This window comes from Coenobita brevimanus, chromosome 78 (genome assembly GCF_032717465.1).
Source record: "Coenobita brevimanus isolate Jiangsu-jjx chromosome 78, ASM3271746v2, whole genome shotgun sequence".
In the NCBI taxonomy this organism is placed as follows: Eukaryota; Metazoa; Arthropoda; class Malacostraca; order Decapoda; family Coenobitidae; genus Coenobita; species Coenobita brevimanus.
Window position 1 is genome coordinate 19,742,352 of NC_137031.1, and position 21,996 is coordinate 19,764,347.

The 21,996-nt window shown below is 40.1% G+C and overlaps 1 protein-coding gene across 1 annotated transcript; it reads right to left on the minus strand.

Moving 5' to 3' along the window:
* Positions 1-2,612: 2,612 nt before the first annotated feature.
* Positions 2,613-17,326, minus strand: LOC145408680 (aldo-keto reductase 1B-like). The gene is made up of 6 exons (XM_080279357.1): positions 17,247-17,326; positions 13,306-13,422; positions 11,743-11,861; positions 7,032-7,203; positions 5,385-5,482; positions 2,613-2,768 (listed from the first exon to the last, which is right to left on the minus strand). Exons 2-6 carry the CDS (start codon positions 13,417-13,419, stop codon positions 2,738-2,740), a joined length of 534 nt encoding a protein of 177 aa, XP_080135483.1. The 5' UTR covers positions 13,420-13,422; positions 17,247-17,326; the 3' UTR covers positions 2,613-2,737.
* Between the last annotated feature and the right edge of the window lie 4,670 nt (positions 17,327-21,996).

The window sequence follows — 21,996 nt, forward strand, 5'->3', positions numbered from 1 at the left end:
CATCGCAGACGATATTTTCTGATGAGCACGTGGAGCAGTGTTTACGTTCATCCACACAAGCATACGAGAAACATATCACCATAACACTCATGCTTTATTTCACACAGAAAGCATACAGAATAAATATAACAATATGATAAAATCAAATATACCTATAAACCTCCTCTATTTTATCCCCTCCTGACAACGGCGTGTAAGGCATATGTGACTCCTGCCCTAGCCAATATTTCATCACGTACACTCGTTGCACTATACTCCTATCTATTGCACAATAACACTATCTACCATATATCAGTATAAAACAAGGATTTCATCAACACCTTGGCAAATTTTCCATTCAAGACAACGCAGTGTCGTCAGGTGGTTCCCCCCCCCCCCGCTAAACAATTCACCATGTCCTTCCTCACTAGCTATTGCACACTATATTCACCTGATTCGCTGTCACTGTTGATCAATGTTGAATACTTATATTGGGTGCAGGGTAGAGGGAGTGTAGTTGGGAGATGCCAAAAAACAGGGTAGGCCTAGCACAATCTTTGTTGGGCTGATAACGGCCAGGAATGATTCACAAACATCTAATTCCCTATTCTAAACATCAAATCTAATCACAATAGTGCCCAAAAAGTAAACACAAGCCCTTGGGTATAGTGAAATATGACGCACACCTAGGACGGAGGTAGAGTATGATTTAAATGCCCTGCCTCGCGCTACCTTCTCCCTCGACAGTTGCCATGGAACTAATCAACCAGTCTGGGCTGCCGCACGTCTCAGGCCCTAAGGCTGCCAAGTCATTACTTTTGATGAGAAGCAAGAGAACTATGATGCCTCCAAAAATGATGCCGATCGACCAAAACCTGTTTCTCTGACGAAAGTTTTTATATTAAATGAAGACAAACGCGTCATCGAGTATAGTCGCAGCCACGCCCATAAGATGACAAATGTGTCATAGTGGGTGGAGGGGTTAAACTGCATGCAGAGCAATGAAAAGGTTAGTGTTATGTTTTTGAGATATTATACAATATGTCTTCAAGAAGAACTGTCTGTTTTCAGAGAATATAGGAATGTCATACACAGGGTCATACAGACAGATCTGACATCACAGGTGCCTGTAAGCTAGCTGATTATGAGAAAAACAGCTGAAAATATTGACAGAGATGGCTGGTTGAGAGCATAGCAACTCTAAACACCTACCAAATGATCTGGCAACAACCAATTTACATTTGTATACCATTACATTCGTTTTCTTTCATGCTCCCATTTTCTCTCTCTTATTATCCTTGATATCACAGCCTTTGCACGAGCCGGGGGCGGTGAAACTACCTCTCACATTCTCATTACCTTGGGTGACTCTACACTGAGCGACACAAGAAAGGTTTACTTGTTCACAAAGAAAATGTTTATGACATTGCATGTACTGCTCACATAATGCCTCTTAGGGATTAGGGACATTGGTCATCCTTGACTTAAATGTTGGGACTGAGTATCCTAGCTTCAGGTTCCTACGTTCCTGATGGGGGAAAAAGCACTGGAAAACAGACAGATAGCCTCTAGGCTATTAAGGTATCCATGACCAGACGTCAATCTGGTAAAATAAGAGGTGGCTGTGAATAATTCCGTGTGACATCTTGATGTAAATCGTAAAGAGAATGACACACAGCAGATGTGCTTAATGTGTTGCATACTGGCATACACAGATTTTTTGTTTTGAAGGGCTTTTTTATAATAATGAGTAACTGGATGAGTTGCTCCATCTATGCATTCAGCATCTGATCATTTATTGCCCCTCCAAAACAATAGCGGTACAGGTCTAAGCTACTCACTCCAGGCATAAGAAGATAGAGTGATCAGCCACCAGCCATGATGGGAGAGCCTTTTTGCTTAAGTAACTAATTTCTCTGGATTCCACAACATACTAAGTGATGGACACGTGGCTCATGCGGTAAAAATGAGACACATTCCTGTGAGATGGTCATGGTTTATTGCATGAATCATACAGGTTTCTTTCTCTTCAGTACACATGGAGTTATAATTATCAACCTTACAAGGAACATCAGCCCCAGTGAAGGTGTTTGGCTGTGTAGTCTTTGTTATGTACACTACCACCACCCATTACTCAGAACTTTGGAGCAAAATAGTTCAGCGGCCGTATTTATAAAGATTCCGAACCAATTTCTGCATGCAGAGGCATCTCTAGAAGCAGATATGCCCTTCAGTCACTCGCTAAGCATTTTCGGAAATAATCTACCCCATAACTTTAAAAGAGCCCTATGTTAGGGCCGTGTGCTCCAGCATAAGTTTAGTGCTGTTGTACATGTTTGATAGGCAAGTCTCCATATGTCTACTATGGTCATAGGGTGTTTAGGTTTTTCCAGCTCATTCACTTTCATGCTAATGCTAATATAATTATGAAGTGTTTGGTAGCTTTATTAGTGAAGGTAAATGTTTATTCTAAACAAGGAATATAATTTACAAGCCTGTGATCGTTTACAAATACGGCCCCAGATCTATAAAGCACATCAAGTACTGCAAGTATGCGGTGGATTGTCTGAGAAACAACTGTCAAGCATGTGATTATATAAACAATAGTTTAACAGTCATAAGTGCAAAACAGAAAAATTATTAGAAACTGAACAATGTGAAGTGAACTTAACCTAGTAGCAGGAGGAATAATAATCAGTTAAAGCTTTGTGTGGAACAATCTTAGTCTTCTGTCTGATAAATGAAAGCATCTTCCATACTAATATGGGCGCTCAGGGTGGCCTTTCAAACTGAAATAAAAACAAATAAAAATTATGGTTTGTAAACTACAGGAGGAATATAGTATGACAGAAAATACTACATATCAAGAAAATCCAGTCCCAGAAAATCCCTTGCGTGGTGATGAAGTCTGAGTCATCGCCGTTTAAAGAAAGATAATCGGTGACACATGCATCAAGTTATTGCATGTGCAAAATACTTTTTTTTACTAAATTTTCCTGTAGAACTCCCTGGCTTGTGGACATACGTAAATTCGGCAGCCTCTCCAAACCAATGACAAAGCACTTGCTCTTCACTCAGACGTGTGCCTAAGGCCACTTAAATAGGAGGTGGCTCATGGTCTTGTGAGCAGAATGTCCCAGTCCGAGTCATGAACCTGCCGAAATTGCAGCACTGAACCACGAGAGATGACTGGGAGTTTCGATTATTGAAAGTAAAAGTGTCTTTTCATCTACGCATAAATACGAATCTGCCAGACTGTTTTAGCCAGGCATTGGGCCCTATACTCCAGATAGGTAATTTGGTACTGGTGGACTCATTATTTGTCATATCGTAGTTTAAACATAATTATCATCTTCCTAACTCAACTTACCCTAATTTTCTTTGGCTTGAAAGATCCTGAGAATGACTATTTGCTTTTTAATTTATTTATTTTTCTATTTTATCAATCTAGTTATTTGGTGATGGCGGGCAATACACATTCTTGGGCGAATGCTTTGGCTTTTATGATTTACATCTGATCTACCCTCCTTCAAACTTTTATCATACCACTGTCATTCAACACTCCCTTCTGTTTCAATTGTTTGTGTGTGTGTGTGTGTGTGTGTGTGTGTGTGTGTGTGTGTGTGTGTGTGTGTGTGTGTGTGTGTGTGTGTGTGTGTGTGTGTGTGTGTGTGTATAATTTTAAAAGATGTCAATATTCCCATATCCACTACAATTGATATCCTACGTGTTACTCTAAACCCCAACCTAAGCTGGACAGCTTATATTAAATCCCTTGCTAAAAATGCTTCCAAAAAATTGGGGATTATGTACAGAGTTCGTGAGTTCTTCACTGACGAGCAGATGGCCACAATATACAAAAGTCATGTGCGTTCTCAGATCGAATACTGTTCACCACTGTGGAGTGGATGTGGAGCGGTTGCAATAAGGCAGTTGAACAAAATTCAAAATAAAGTCATTACATTAATCAATAATCCTGCCATCACGCAAGACCTTCCTCCATTATTAGTATGTAGAGATGTTGCTTCTTTAGCATTATTTTATAGATATTTTTACCGTAAGTGTTCAGACGAACTGGCTTCAATTGTTACTCCCCTTCACATTTTCTCCCGAAATACTCAAGCAGCTGGGAGAGCCCATGAACTCACACTCTCTCCCCCGCAATGCAGAACCTCTGCTTATCAAAATTCATTTATCCCCAGAACTACTACTCTCTGGATTTCACTTCCTGGGAGTTGATTCCCACAAACATTTAATCCACTTCAATTTAAATCCAGTTGTTATAAATATTTTATAAATGGAGAATGCCTTTAGGCACATGGACTTATTTTTTTATCGCTTTGTTTTTCCTTCCTCCATTCATTATCTATTAATATATCGATCTATCTATCTACCTATATCTATATCCATATCTATCTATATCTGTATCTATCTATCTCTATCTCTATCTATAACTATCTATCTATCTCTATCTATCTATCTCTATCTCTATCTATCTATCTATCTCTATCTATCTATATCTATCTATATCTATACCTATTTATCTATATCTATGTATATCTATCTAACTATATGTATATCTATCTACAGTATCTGTCTATATCTATCTATCTATCTATCTATATCTATATCTCTATCTATCTATATCTTTCTATCTCTATCTATCCATCTATATCTATCTATCTATCTATCTATCTATCTATCTATATATATATTTATTTATTTATCTGTCTATCTATATCTCTATCTATCTATCTATCTATATCTATATCTATCTGTTCTATGTATCTATATATTTATATCTATCTGTATCTATCTATATCTATTTCTCTCTCTCTCTCTCTCTCTCTCTCTCTCTCTCTCTCTTTCTCTCCACACAGTCTACTGTATATTGCCCTCCTCCTAACCTATAGTACCAATATCAACTCCAGTTCCAGTTTCACTGTCTGTGCCTCGTATCACTCCTGCTTTCCTCCTAACATGAGCCATATCATTGTCAGTTACCAATCACTTCTGTCATCATCTGTGTCTTGTATCTGTCCTACTTCCTTCTAATCCCAATGTGACTTTTCCTCTTTTCACTATGAGGTCTTATTCTCCTTTATTTTGGTGGTGCTTCTAAGTAATAACTTAGAAATGGAGTAACAGTATTTCTCATCACTGTTGTTGTTTTGGCCCCAGGCTTATCTGGACGTGAACCTCATGAAATGCATGTTGAAACCGCTTTTGTCCTTCACTCCACCATCCTTCTTTTTTACAGACAAGGAGGGAGCTGAGGGACACTTATCATACCCGGCCAACAAAGATTAGAGCCGCCAAGAAATATTTGTGACACCACGTGAAGGCCTCTTGTCCCAGAGACACTTTTCATACTTTTTGACAACTAAGAGACTCATGTAACTCACTCGAAACGCTCAGTGGAGTTTATAATACGTCCCGCATCCCCTTCGTCCAGTGACTGCAGTGCGGCCATCTCCAAGTCAGTCAGTGTGAACCCCCACACCTGATAAATAAGTTTGGAGACACGGTTAGTCCTCGTTTAAAATCGCATCTCTTTGCAGTCGCCCCTCTATATTTACGGATTCACCACTGGCGTGTCGAGTTATAAGCCTTGTATTGAATCATCCCAAAATACACATATATCAGCAGATTTTAACGTCTATTGAAGCTTTGGTGCATTATAAAGGGTTTTTAAGTAATCCCATAGTTAAACGAAAGCTGCCGGGGCCGTTCTGGAGGGCGTCGTTCGTTTTCGGATTTTCACCATTCATGGGCATCTTAAAAATGCATCGCCAGCGATTATTTGAGTTGACTCTACCAGTCTTGTTGTTATGCTGTTGATAAACTACCAACTATTTACCACTTAATGCAGTCATGGCTGTGGTAGATGTGAGTTCTGAAGGTCTGATAAAGGTTATACTGTGAACATTTTTGCTCTTTACCCTTTCCGTCAGATGATATGCTTTTAGAGTTTTGTTCAAAAGTGTCACCTAAACTGAACAGTATCTGAAAAATACTTAAATGACTGACAAAAATGTTCCAAGTCTTTTGACTCTAAAATCTTTATATACTGAGCATGAAATGCAATGTCTTGTACATAACACGGTAACGAATTAATGTGCCTTATTTTCAGTTGATCTGTAACTTTGAAAAATAAGGCATTTCAGGGCTTAATTTGGTATTGCCATAAATGCATCGTTATTACTGTAATTCTATGTATTGATGTGTTAATTTATTAACTATACTAGTTTTATGTAAAGCTGGCCCAGATTTTCGTCTTTCGCAGCTTATTTCACGCATTTCAGTGGGAGAAAAATGCATTGCTATGGCTCTACATTCTTTCCTGAGCAATTTCTCGTGACTTACTTAATATTCTAGTGCTAATATATTCCTACAGTTCAGCGGCCTAGCTAGCACAAAAAAAAGCACGGTAGTCCAACGACGTACTGTTCATTGAGAAAGTGATAACAAAACTCCATGTATTTGATCCCTTCACTACAAGGGTGTCATTAGATTTGTAGTCATGATAAGATTTTTTTTTTTTTTATCAGCTTAGGATTGGCTTTTTAAACTTCATTGCTAGAGTTGCCTTAGTACTGTCAGTAGCAGAGATCATTCCAAAGATATTTTAAAATTCTTCTGGTGACAGCTTAGTTATGATGAAAAGATATTGTCCTTAACAGAGGAAATGATGTGCTACAGAATTGCACGTCAGAATAAATACAGCCATAATTTTCCCCGACACTGTACTCCTTGCCAACCAGAATGTCCGTAGATTCACACCTGATATTCACCTCTAACTGCCTACGTCAATTTCCTGTTTACTGATTAATTTATGATTTGCACCACGGTATGCTTACTTTTATTCATAAATTTCATTTTAAGTTGATGGTGGCTAAGAAAATGCTGCTCTACTGACAAGCGGGCTGGAGCAGAGTATGGCAGAGTTCCTTACTGAGTAATATAAAACAGCTTGGGTGTGGTCAGATTATCATGAAAAGATATCACTCAACTGAAGAAAATACTCAGTGATATGCCACTGAATTACATACATCAATATTGGTCTTGATTCGAGTCGGGTTTGCAGACTTGGGAATGACGATGACGTTGAGCTGCAGCAGGTAGCGGATGAGCACCTGTGCCGGTGACAACTTATGGCGCTCAGCAATCAGCCCCACCACAGGGTCCTCCAGCGGCTGCTTCCTGTTGGCGGTCCCCGAGGGTCTGTCCAGAAAGTAAGGTTTGTAAAAGAAGCGTTTTTATCAATTATCTGCTTTTATTTATTAATTTATTAATTTATTGTCTCATCGGGTGTGAAGCAGCCCTGGGCTAATATAATCTGTCCTGGCATTTAAGGCTAGGGAGGCCAGACCCCTACCCCCTACATAGCATTATGTGGGCAGTAAATCCTAACCCTCCCTCGGTTGTAAAATCATCTGAGCCCTGTTCAGCTGAAGCGTCATAATCTACTGTACATTTCTGGGAAAGTGACAAACCTGCTGCCATTGATATTACTGGGTGATCGAAAAAACTCCAGTTACATCTTAGAGATCAAATCTTTTCAAGGCTCTCATGGAGAATCCTTGTCTTAGTTTGCCTTTCTTTCATGTTCCTTTCTTTTCCCTCACAAGTCCATAATATCCTACAGAAAAATTCTCTATTTTTGCAGCGTTGCAAACTACAAATAGCGTTGCCTGAGGCACTCAGGACAAAAAGCAGGATGTTCTCGTTATAAAGCACATCTCTGACCCTGTTGTCATTAAGTCTACAGTATTCTTCAGAAAATGGGCTCTTAACCCCTGCACTACTAACACTTCTAATCCATTCATGCTTCCACCAGATAATTTACTTAGTTCAAGACAGATTCTTTATACTGAAGGGAAGTATCACATTAACTTGCCTATTCCTTGCCAGGACGTTCTCCCAAGCTCTCTTAAAATCGAGTAGAGGTAGCGTGAGTAAAACCTACACCTCCCATCGTACTGAAGTTCCTAAGTTATTTTGCTGTTTATAATGTGCTCTGCCTGTCACTCTGCAGAGAGAGTACAGTTGTTGTTGTTGTTGACTCACGCTCATCTGAACATAAACTTGATGGCCTGTGTGCACATTAAGTTCAAGCTGCCCTTATCATATAATCCACCACCCTTCCTTCACAGGATAGGTAAGGAGCTGAGGCACATTTGTATAACCGGACCAGTTATTTCTGTGCCACTACGTGAAGGCGTCACTCTTCATCACCAAAACTGCAGTAAATCCTTCTTGTTATTCTAATTCTTATGCTAATATAATTTTAAGAGCTCATTCAGTTCGATGGCATAAGTTTTCCTTTCATTCATGCAGAGAGCTATAGAATTTTTGCAGCATAGGAAAAAGGTCTTGTACTGAAGAGATTATCCATCCTGTTTGAAAAATCTCTCTTACATTATACACAGAGTAATCTTCAGAAGGTATCCGGAATAAAATAAAAATTATTCCAGTAGAAAGTGGTTAAGGTTAAAGTATACAGCACTAGAATTTTCTTTACTGATAATCTACTGCTTGTTCTTGCGACTGATAGGCCGTTCGAACGGGAATGCATTGTAGTCTACGCGCTCTGGTTCGAGTCCAAGAGATGACCAGAGGTACTTATATTATGTAAACGTTACCAGGGGCGTAGGTTGGTCTCCAACCCTTAAATGATCTGGATTTAAAGGAACCTAGTCTCGGATCCCTACTCTGTGAATGGGGCAACATGGGATTTAGCAATTACTGTTTTATTTTTTCCTCTCTTTTTAGTATGGGCACAAATTCCATCAGTAATTTGCCGGAGAAAACTAAGAGTCAGGCTCCTATGACTCATGTGAACGATATCTACCACTATGTCAACACCCAGGTTCTTATGACTCGCTCTCAGGTAAATAAAATCGTTGGCGTTAGCTGGACTAAAATACTATAGGCTTCCCATCGCATAAAAGGGTTAAAATTAAGGCTGATGTGTAACGAGTAAAATAAATAGCTTGATACGGTGTTTTAATAATCCCAAGCCAAAGAGGATAAGAGAAAAAAACCTGGAGTGGTTAGGGGCAGCTCACAGACCAATACGCTCCGTCCCAAGCAGCCATCATGATAACACTCGAGACTCTTATCACATGCTTTCCTTATCTTTGGAGTTTTTCCCACGTTCCTTTGAGTAATTGTCAAACATGGTTTTCTGGGAAGCACGGCCACTTCAGACAGAGTTCCTTCTTTTAATATGTTTCTGAGTCCGCTTCTCTCCATGATTCCTAATGGCAAGATAGATAATAATGATTGGGTCAGACGCTGACGAGACTATTACCCATGGAATTTTAACATTATAGCCCATGTCCGTTCCTTAGGCAATTAGCACAAAATTTATTTACTTATTCATTCATATATACATGGGAGGAGGGGTATTAGTCAATCTCTGCTCTCATCATTCATGGCAAACTGAACCATGTAACAGCTAGCACTTCGTAGCACATGTTCTTTTGCTATTCATTATGAATATTACACATAATTTATATTTTCCTCTTTCATTACTTAGATCTGTTTAATATCTATAGAGCTTGCACTAATAATGTGGAATATGATATCAAGGTGCAATATACTGTATAACTAAATCGCCTAGAAAGAAATATTACGAAATTTGTACCAGAGAAAATACGGAATGAGCCTGGTTTGGAGGGATGTATTGTTCCAGACTGGCCACGAAGGCTGCGTCTTAGGCTTTGCTCACCTGTTACGCCACGCACTAGACCACTAAGGACGTCAAAAGCTAACGTTAATTCCACTGTTGTTAACTGTCAATATTTTCCTCCTTGAATGATCTACGAATAGTGTCTCATGAGAGGTACTGGTGGTCGACTGGTTTGGGATGCTGCCTGTGTCAGAAGTGACGGGAGTGTCGATCATTGGCTAAAATAGGGCTTAGTTTGATTACTTGAATTTAGTTATAGCGGCTTTTCTTTTACTTCCACCAAACATACTTCCACCGTACCAACCCAAATGCCATTAAATACTCCTCCGCATATACCAAATTACCGGTAATGCATGAGACAGCGCTAGAGCGTATTCAGTATGGACGGTGGGTGTTAGTGCTGAAGCGATTACAGTTGAGAAAATGCGCACGTAGAACTGGTGAGCCTCAGGGAAAGGGTTGTTACGCTTATGACCAAAGGCGGACACGATGAGAAAATTTTCGCCGATCAAAGACACTTGCCTCGTGAGGGCGCTAGATTACAACATACAGTATAAAATGACTTTGTTTTTTACACACACTGAATGATAAGATATTCCACCATTTCTTCTTCAGTACTGTGACTATTTTATCAATGTTACATTTTAACAATTGTATTCGGGTTTAAAAAGGCCTCAGGTAGTGAAAGGGTTAGAACCAATCAATATTTTCCTTTGGTTTCAAACGATTATCATCCTACTGAGAAGCAAGTCCCTGCATTTAATATCCAGCAGTTAAATCACACACACACACACACACACACACACACACACACACACACACACACACACACACACACACACACACACACACACACACACACACGCACGCACGCACGCACACACACACACACACACACACACACACACACACACACACACACACACACACACACACACACACACACACACACACACACACACACACACACACACACACACACACACACACACACATACTACAATGTTATATGTTGTGTCACCAGTGCTTGTCGTTGCTGCTGTTTCGGCTGTTCTTTGTGACCGTACCATCTAAATGGCTTAGGCAGTGCATGGGGACATGTACAGAGAAAGCAATAAGTATCTTCCCAAAGTGTGACGAATACATAGCGGAAAAGTTGAACCATCTGAAACACACACTAGTAGACACAGGGTTTTCATAATATTTCACCAATTGTTAATTTCCTTCAGACGGAACTGGGAAGATGGTTCTTTGACTACAGTCGTGGACATAAGTACCGATTTACTTCTTCACAATAAATAACTACACAACACTCAAAGACAGCATACCTCCGCCAATACCTATAGCAAACAACTCACATCACCACCAAAATTAATAAGCTCTTTGTTGGCCCATAACTCACATACCCACAAAATTTCACTGAAATCTATCTGTAACTCTTTTGTTCGCGGAGGTAACGAGGTACTGAACATTATTTTCTGAAACCCCGAAGTACGATCCTCGGAGCCAGAAAAACTCGTTGAGATATTCAGTTATGTAATATATTTTCCCACACGTACAGAAAGACGAGATGGCAGAGGGAGTTTCATGGATCGTTAGTGGGCCTCGTCAAAGTTGCTGAAGTCTATAGACAAGGAACAGAACTCTGAGGGACATAAGATGAGGCTTCATTAAAGTAGTTAATGTCTACGAGAATGAAGTATCTCGTGTTCGATAAATGTTAGTGAGTGACAGAAGGACAGGATGACAGTTCTGTCAGGACACTAAAATATCTTAACACACTACATAATAGCTAGTGACATACATGCTGTTAATATGTAATACAGAGATTTGAGGAAAATCGTGCCAAAATTCGAGAGAGCTGGAGGAAAGAGCAGTGGAGATTCTAGCTAGAGAATTTAGGCATGACTTTCCTCAAACCTCGGTATTAACATACTAACAGCATATACAGTATGTCACTAGCTGTTATGTAGTGTGTTATGATATTTTCGTGTCCTGACAGTTCGAGGTGGGAGTCTAAAGAGTGGATCAATATTCTTGTCTGTGATTGTGGACATTTAACTCACGGGCCCATGACCTTTGTTCTGCCGGGTGATCCCAGTGGACTGTAAGCTGTGATATAGATGTTGTGAGCCTTGCAGAACCCATGCAGCTCCTTTTGTTGCAGATACACGTGCATCTCAACCTGCAACGACACGGAGACGAACACTAGTCAGTGCGATGGGTCATATTGTCCAAAGTCTAAAGAATATACGTTTATTCCCTGCGGTCCTATGACTTCCTAGTTTTTCATAATCTGTTTTGATATGTCGTGTCCAAACAGTTTTACTTAGCTTAATATTTTACCTCTTCTGCTTCTCACATTCCTCGCTGGATAATATTCTTATGGTTCAAGAGGCTTGGCACGTTTGTTTGCTCATAGGTGTTTTTCCTTGATATGATGCAGTCAGGAAGGAAAGTGATGGACATATTTTGGATGTGAAACAGGCAGTATGATATTCATCCAGCTTTCTACACTACATTCAGGATCAGTAAATAGCTGACACTTCCTGCTGACTGTGGTGATGTAAGATGATGTATATAGTATGTTTATGTGATAGGAATATGAAGGACACAACAAAGGAGCCTGAGAGGGAAGGATATTCTGAGTGAAAGGCAGGAGGCAATGTTGACAGGGAAATGTTGGTGAAGTTTAGCTCGTGCTAGTAAATCTAATATACTATAGCACTAGCCGTGTGTGTGTGTGTGTGTGTGTGTGTGTGTGTGTGTGTGTATTTTGGGCAGCCGAAACTACACATTCAAATCGCACCAAAATTGGCACAAAAATTGCAAGAAATTCACTGATGTGAAAAAAAAAAAAAAACTTACTCCCATCACGATTGAAAAACTCTTACTATATTAAATGAGTGATCACATTTTGACCAAAAACACCGCTGCCCCATAGGATCTCTATAGAATTTTTTGCCCACAGCTATAACTAAAATATATTACAGAAGCACGAGAGCCCTCCACAGGAGCGAGTGCGAGGGGCCCGAAAGGCCCACGAGCACTTGTCTAATAATACAATAGCAGTAGCCGTGTGTGTGTGTGTGTGTGTGTGTGTGTGTGTGTGTGTGTGTCTGTGTATTTTGGACAACCGAAACTACACACTGAAATAGCAACAAAATTGGCAAAAAAATCGCAAAAAATTCGCTATTGTGAAAAAACTTAGTCCCATCTCAATTGAAAAACTTTTACTATATTTCATGAGCGATCAAAGTTTGACTAAAAAATGCTGCTCCCGGCATGAGTGCTTGAAACCGGGGTTGCGATCACCGTAGAGTTTTGGATGGCTTTCAGTCTAATATACTATAGCAGTAGCCGTGTGCCTGTGTGTGTGTGTGTATTTTGGGCAGCCGAAACTAGACATTCAAATCGCACCAAAATCGGCAAAAAAATCGCAAAAAATTCGCTGATGTTAAAGAACTTGGTCCCATCACGACTGAAAAACTTTTACTATATTTAAAGTACGAGAACGCAGAGCACGCAGAGCGAAAGCCCTCTGCAGGAGCAAGTGCTAGAGTGCCTGAAGGGTCCACGAGCACTTGCTCTGAATAGAGAGTAATTTATGTATATTTGGTGCAGCTGACCTGGTTGGTGGCTGGTGGTATTTTGGCGATGGCACAGATCCTCCTCATCTGTGGCACACTGAAGTTAGACACACCGATGGATTTGGCCAGGCCTATCTTAACCATCCTCTCCATCTCCTTCTCAAGAGAAAGAAATAATAATAATAATAATAATAATAATAATAATAATCATAATAATTTAATGGTGATGGTGATGATAATGGAAATAGTAATAAAAATAATAATAATGCTGATGCTGATGACGATGCTGATGCTGATGACGATGATGATCGTAGTAATAATAATAATAATAATAATAACAATAATAATAATAGTAACCATCCATCCATCCATCATCCAGTCCAATGTTGCCTCATGAGGAGAGGAAGAGCCAGGGTTAGGTAAGTTGGTCATGACATTTAAGATGAGAGAGACCAGCCTCACTCATCCCTGAGTGGCATTATGTAAGCGATAAACCCCAACCACCCCATGGATATAAACCAACACAGGCTCAGTCCGACTGGAGCTCCTTAATTACCCACTACACTACCACGTGCAGTAATCTGATTTTCAGGTTACCACCCAGCGTTGTAAATGGTTTCCTGGTGTACGGGAAGCCATTTGGCTTGTCACGCAGTGTAAAGTCACCCAAAGGCAGGAGGAAGATGAAAGAATGAAGGAAAGAAAGAAGAAGAAGGAAGGATGAGAGAAAAGGGAAGACACTCAAAGCAGCGCGACATCGAGTGAGTGGATGGTGAGCGTCCCCACCTACCAACATAAGAACAACAACAACAACAACAACAACAACAACAACAACAACAATAATAATAATAATAATAATAATAATAATAATAACAATAATATTAATAATGAACAATAATAACAACAAATAAATTGAAAAGTAATATGTACATTTCCAAACTCTAATGTCTCTCCATGTTATTGGAGCACTTATGGTACTCTTCAAATTATTAAACCTAAGGTGCTAAACAGTGGCAGGAAAAACGTAAGGGCCGTTATAGCATAAATAATGTTCATCTTGAGAGAGTAAACCATGAAAAAGACTTTGAAGTTATAATAATATGTGATCTAAAAGCAAGACAACAGTGTCCAGAGGCTGTTAAAAACGCCAATAAACTGACTGGATTCAGAGGTAGAGCATCCACATAAATCAGAAAATATCATCCTCACCTTGTATAATTAATTAGTATACCTACACGTAAAGTACTGCGTCTAGTTCTGGTCACAATATTAATAAAAATTGATATGGAAAACACTGAAAGAGTACACTAAAGGGTTACAAAAATGATACCATGATTGAAAAATAAACCACATGAGGAACGTTTGGAAGAGATGAATCTGTTTACCTAAGCCCGACTACGAGGGGATTTAATTCAAGTACACAAAATCTTCACGGGACATGATAATATGACTGTTGAAAAGTGCATCACGGTAGAGCGGTCGAAATTGACGAATTATACTTATTGGTGATGAACATAAAATCGTTGGCAAGCTTTTTTACCACACGAAGCTGAGAACAATTTCAATTGAATTATAAATATAGGGAAGAAGTTGCCTCCTTATGTTGTTAACTGTGATTCAGTACTAACATTTAAAAACCGCATAGATACGCATGTGTCTTCTAATCCCCAGCTTAGCATGTTCACTTCTGATTCATACATTTATGAATTAAGATGTCATGCAATTCATAACTATGGAGGACGTAGCATTAAATGTAGAACAACATCTTCCTTAAGTTGACTAGATATGTTTCCCTTGCAGGTTAAACAGCATCGAATATGATATCGTTTCATCCTTACCCAAGAATATTCTATGACAGTTTTTGGATGCTGCATGGTATACAGTACCTTCTGACTAGTTCATGTCAGTCTCTGCTGGTGGGTTTGGTGGGTTGAGCTTTCCTGCTTTGCTATCATTGTCTTTGACAATGAAAAGTGACGTTTGTTATAACCTATTCCGTTATAAACAGCCCCCAAAGAACCAGTAAGTTACGTCAGTAATAACCTATCCCGTTATAAACAGCCCCCAAAGAACCAAAAGGTCTATTGCTGTTTGCTTTCTTTTGTACTCTTACATAATATTCTAAAAACTATGTTGAGCACCCTAAGTCGCACAACTTGGTCTTTGAAGACATTGTTAACTGCTGTTATTTATCGTCATGAAGTGGATCAGTACTTATGTCCTCAACCGCATCATCATCAACAATACAGTCGTAACTCCCACATAACATACTGACTACTGATTGCATTTAATGATCTTGGCAGCGTAAGATCAAAGGACATTCCTAACGTATCGCAAGGATGACAATTATGATAGGGATAAACATATATATATATATATGTACCACACATATGAGGTAGGTTGTAATTATTGTGATGATAAAATTCATCCCCATCATCATCATCCAGATCATAAGTATCACTTTAAGGTCGAAGTATCTGTATAAATTATCAACTGATTTCTCATACAAAGCAAGGATACCCGTAAATCATCACTACCATCGCAAATCCTAAACCCCGTAAGAGATGGAGTCAAGTATGGCTAAAAAAAAAAAAATAAATAAAAAAAAATAAATAAAACAAGCAATATAAATTAACGGAAAAAATACATTATCAATGGAAAACTCGAAGGTCCAAATTCACTATCACTTTTAAGACCACTGTTTACGAGTATATAACATATGAACCTAGTATCAGGGCTTATCTGCATCATCCACTGACAGAGAAGTTATCTGATATATTTATCTCTTATCAGCTCTTCAGAAATAATAAAAAACTGCTTGCTTTGGCCTTGCCCCAGGACTTTCCATCTCACTTGATAGATTACATGTTTATCTAGCACGTCAAGTCCTCAAGAAATTATCGCGTTTTTTCTGTCATATAAAGAGTTGCCGGAGAAGTATATCGGTCTCCTGCCCTTAATAAATCTGGGGTTGTAAAGGATCCTAACCTGTTTCTCTAATGAAGAATTTTCCAAGGCAAGTAACAATTTCGATATCCTTAATTTGTCTCATTATTATTCACATCACTGTCATTATAAAGTGTTTAATCTCCATATGAGCCAAGACAAACGTAAACTCATGGAATCTTAAGCATAACATTTAATTAGAGCGTTTTTTAATTCGGCGAGTGATGAAGCTAAAGGTGATGAAGACTGTGACGATTATGATGACAAGGATTTTGATGATTAAAATAGTAGTAGCAGCAGTAGTAGTAGTAGTAGTAGTAGTAGTAGTAGTAGCAGTAGCAGTTGCATCCCCAGGCAACAAGAGGACTATAAACTTAAGTTAACCTTCATCTGCAGTCCACCATCATCCTTTTGATGGATAGGGAGGGAAGTGAGAGATGTTTGTGGCCAAGCAGCTGAGCCACCTGGTCATATCGGTGTCACCACGTGAAGGCGATTTGTTTCGTACAGTACCAGTTAACACTGCTGCATAATCTATTTATATCACATTAATTCCAGAACACTATACTCCGTGCACTGTAACTTGGCCGTACTTTTCATTCTTTTGCTGCTTATTTCACGTAGCTCGGTGGCGGAAAAAGATAATAATGTCGCTCTACATCCTCTCTGTTGTACTCTTCGTGACTCGCATCATATTCTAGTGTTATTCTCGTTTTACATCTCAGTAATCAAGATGGAAGGATGGCAATTTCTGGTTAAGGGAAAGTGAACAGAGTATAACATCAAAAAAAACACACCAGCGGATGCTTTGGTAAAGAGTAACGAACACATCGATAAGCAAGGGGCGCTGCGGACGTTCCAAAATCATTTATAATACAACGAAAAGATTGTGAAGGTTATACCGAAGTAAAAAATATCGAGAATCATGAAGACAAAATGTAAGACAGCGCTAATGATAAGGATAGAGATGGTAATGACTCTCTCTCTCTCTCTCTCTCTCTCTCTCTCTCTCTCTCTCTCTCTCTCGTACTGACCTTCCAGATAGCGATATGGTCAGTGCCGTAGTCCAAAATAAATTTCTGGTTCTCATCCGTTGGTATGAAGTCGTCGTCGTCCTTGCTCTGTAAGTACAATATATATATATACTATATATATATATATATATATATATATATATATATATATATATATATATATATATATATATATATATATATAATGTGGAAAGAAATATGTCTGTTGAAACAAAAAACACATATGGAAGAGATACGCATAGCTGACAAACAGGAATAATTTCACATGTTGCAAGTAACCAAATACCAAAGAGCTATGTCTGCATGAAAGAGAACAGAAATATATAGAAAAACTATACGTGAAGGAAAGGCAGGTATAAATGAAGAAAAGATGTGCTGTCTGAGACAAAATTTCGCTATTTCACTGCGTCTGCTTTGAAATTAAGGCTTGTCTTTGATTTTCTTTTATGATCCATCCAACCAAAGAAAACAATTTATGGTCAGAAGACATTCCACGCCTTTCTCAGCATGGAAATAATGGCCAGCGACCAAAACTGAGTACAAGGGGAACTTCAAATACAAGCGTCTCCATACGTATACGATTCCTTACACACACACACACACACACACACACACACATATTACATATATATATATCCGCAATAGATCTTCCTCTTGGGAACCTTAGTCTTGTCAGGAAAAGTAGTACCAACGTTGTGATATACAGCATCTTTATTAATCCAAACGTTTCGGAGACAGTCTCCATCATCAGTGGATCTAAAAGTTTAAAAGACAACGGTCATCGATCAGTGTCAGGAGAAATATAAAACCTGTGTACAAAACATAAACTTAAAGAAGAAAAAATAAAAAGAGGGAAGCGATATAAAAAGAGGTAAAGTATAGAATTAATATGTTTAATCCTTGCAAAATCAGAATATCAGGACAAAGGCTAACTATGCTAAACATATATAAAAAAAATATATAAAAAAAGGAAGAAAAAGGGTAAGAGTTGACCTACTAAAGTAGTTACTGCGTGAATAGTGGGGTAGCGCTAGTCAAGTTATTGAGACTGGGTCATATTTTATGAATCAGGATAGATTCGGCAGTCATGAGGTTAGAGAAGGACTGACATGAGATTAGTATCCGAAACACTTTTATGCATGGTCGTGGAGAGTGAGGTTGTGTGCTGCCGACCTCTCCTCTAGCTTCCTAGGGCTGCCTCACCGGCAATTAGCTTTTTTTTTTTTTCACCCTTCTGGTGTGCGTTAGGCTAGCTAGTTTCTCACTTTCCTCCCCTCCCTGTTAGTTTGAAACAGTAGGTGTCTGTTCCTGTGTACTGAGATTACCTTTGCTTGCTACCCACGGAGGGTCCCCCCCACTGATCGCTCTGGGGCGTGAATTGACACGGTCGGGCATCCCTGGAGTGGTTTGAGAGGGCAATTTCAGCCACAGGTGTTTGGTCCCGGTGTGTTTTGTCCCTTGCTCGTTTTCTTCCTACTTCCCACTTCCCCCGTTAGGGGAGGGTGGTTACTATGTCCGACGCCCATGCCGCCTTCCCCCCTTTAGGGGGGGAGGTGGTCCTGACGAACCTAGGACTGTACCACGGACTGACCGCCCCCTGACTGAATGGCCCCTGACTGAACGGCCCCAGACTCGTACCGATCTGGACATTAATGTAAATAATGCACAGTTTGTTACTCTCCATGCTCTCGGTTCCACTCCCTTGAGCAGTATCAATCCTTTCACCATCAAGAAAGTGATTGATTACTGTGCTGGGGATTTGGAACAGGTGAAAAAACTTGCAAATGGAGACCTCCTCATCAAAACCTTCAACTCCTCCCAGGTAAAAGATTTGATGAAACTTCGTAAGTTCCATGAATATGATGTCGAGCCGAAGATCCCGCACGCCATGAATTCCTGCAAAGATGTTATCACCTGCAGGGATCTTATGGTTATGGAAGAGGACGAGATCATAAGGGAACTTGCTCAACAGGATGTAATCAATGCCCGATTTATAACCAGATTTTCTGAAGGCATGAGGATGAAGACTGCCACTATTGTCTTGTCTTTTGGAAAAGTTTCACTCCCAGACCAAGTCAAAGTTGGATACAAAATTATTAACGTAAGACCTTATATCCCTAATCCACTTCGTTGTCTAAGGTGTCAATTGTACGGGCACAGCGATAAGACTTGTCGGGCTTCCCAGTCAGTGTGTAGCAAATGTGGAACATAGGGACATGATGCTGAACACTGCACACCGGAGACGGTATGTTGTTTTCACTGCAAGAGCGCACACTCCACTTCCTCTAGCGATTGTCCCAAGTGGAAGGAGGAGAAGGAGGTCTGCGTAGTGAAAGCAACTGAGGGCATTTCCTACTATGAAGCAAGGAAAAAGGTGAAGGAGTTGCATGCAACTCCCACGCCGAATAGGTCCTATGCTTTGGGGGTACTATCCCGTTCCGTGATGTGTTCTCTTGAAACACAGACTGACCCTGAACCTGTTCCACTTGACACACACTCTACCTCTCCATCTGAGCCTCCTATCCAATCCACCTCTCAAACTGACACCCCTGTTGCACCTTGCTACTCTCAGGCTGCTGCTGCCTCTCAGTCAGTAAAGCCTAAAGAGAAGTCTGACAACTCTAGTAAGAGTAATATGACCAACCTTACGAAACAGCCACGTCCTCATGTCCTTCCTGCTCCTAGTCCAGCGAGGGAGAGAAGAGTTAGCTCTTCCTCGGGGTGCTCTGGGAGCCTAGTTATTGATGAGCAACATATGGAGGTTTCCATTAGTAAGCACCGGGATAGGTCCCCCGGTAGCCACTCGTCCGGCGGCGGGTGGCATAAAAAAGCTAAGCACACTGGCCCCTCTCGTAAATCTTAAACCGCCACATTCACTGTGTTACAATGGAATTGTAGGACTCTTGGGAATAGAGTCCACAATATAGCAATTTTGCTATCTCAACACTGGCCAGACGTTGTTTGTTTACAGGAGACGCGCTTGCTGGATCACCCTGGTCCTCCACAGTTCAAACACTACCATTCGTATAGAAGATATGATGGTCACGGAGTTGCCATATACATACACAAATCACACACACAAACAGAAGTGGTTCTAAATTCTACTTTGGAAGCTGTCACGTGCAGAGTAAAAATTAATAATACGTATCTGTCTATTTGTTATATCTACTGTCCTCCCCATGGTCCCATTATTAGTGATGCTTTCACTTCCCTAACCCATCAACCTCCGGGTCGAAAATTAATTTTAGGCGATTTTAATTAACGCCCATCACTGTCAATGGGGAAGCTTGAGGAGTGATGGTAGGGGGGAGTAAATAGCCGACCTAATATTACAGTCAAACCTCTGTCTTCTAAACCATGGTAGAGCAACTCGTGTAGATGACCGCACTGGCAACATGTCATGTATAGATCTGTCCTTGTCATCTCCCGATATATACACCAACATCTCTTGGGACCCATATGACAATTCAATGGGTAGCGATCATTTTCCAATCTTTCTTTCTTATACACACGACGATTCTCCTCCTCCTCCACCATCTTAATTTAACTTTAAGAAAGCAGATTGGGGGTACTACTCAAGGGTCGCCAATCTAGATATATCGGGAGATAACATTGATGAGAAAGTTGCACACCTACAGACTTCCATTATACACGCAGCTGAGGCTGCTATTCCCAAGACATCTACAATTCCAAACAAGCGTAGAGTTTCGTGGTGGACACCAGATTGCCGACAAGCACTCACAAAGCGCAATAGAAGATACAGGATTTTTGAGAAACAGCCAACAGAATCAAACTTTATTGCTTACACAGCAGCTAAGGCTTAGGCAAGGAGGACAATTAAAGCAACAAAACGACTGGCGTAGTTTTGTGTCCATGGTGAATCGCTCCACCCCACTAAGTTAGGTCTGGTCCACCATAAATATACTAAACAACAAGTACACCCAGTCACCGATCACCACACTTGAGGTGGCCGGAATGTCATTGACGATCCCGTGGACATTGCCAATACTATTGCTTACCATTTTGCCCAGGTAAGCAGCTCAGCCAACTATGATCCTTGCTTTCTCCACCATAAGCGTACGGCTGAGCTGCAAAATTTCGACTTCGCCACTGAAGACGGAGATACCAGCTACAACTCCAAATTTACATTAGATGAACTTCTTGCAATTAAATCCTGTAAAGGCTCCAGTCCCGGTCCATCCATCATTACGTACGGTATGATTCAGCATCTTACTCAGGCCAACCTGAGTAAGCTGTTAGCAGTGTACAGTGAGATTTGGGAGTCTTGCACGTTCCCAAACTCATGGCACTACGCGCATGTCATAGCGATACCTCGCCGGGATGGTTGCCTTACGAGTCCCAGTTCGTTTTGACCTATTGTGTTGACTGACTGTCTATGTAAGGTCTTTGAACATATGGTTAATAAAAGGTTACTTTTTGTTTTAGAGTCGAAGGGTGTGTTAAATGATCAACAGAGAGGATTCCGTAAATACATGTCCACTTTGGATCATTTAGTGCACCTGGAGCATTGCATAGCCGAGGCTTTTGCCAATCGCGAATTCATGGTAGGAATTTTTCTGGATAATCATAAGGCTTATGATACGACCTGGCGAAACGAAATACCAAGTAAACTCTATGCTGATGGTTTAAGAGGTAATTTGCCCATTTTCCTTCAGAACTTCCTTACTGACAGAACCTTTTCTGTCAGGTTACCCTGTAATGTAACTTCGGACATATTTGTCCAAGAGAA

What these genes read in the sequence shown, in the direction of transcription:
- LOC145408680 (XM_080279357.1), bottom strand. Translation starts at nt 13,419, where the DNA reads ATGGAGAGGATGGTTAAGATAGGCCTGGCCAAATCCATCGGTGTGTCT. An exon ending in AGAACAAAGGTCATGGGCCC is followed by an intron (nt 7,204 to 11,742) that starts GTGAGTTAAATG and finishes CTTTCTGGACAG; the next exon opens with ACCCTCGGGGACCGCCAACA. An exon ending in GAATCAAGACCAATATTGAT is followed by an intron (nt 5,483 to 7,031) that starts GTATGTAATTCA and finishes CTTATTTATCAG; the next exon opens with GTGTGGGGGTTCACACTGAC.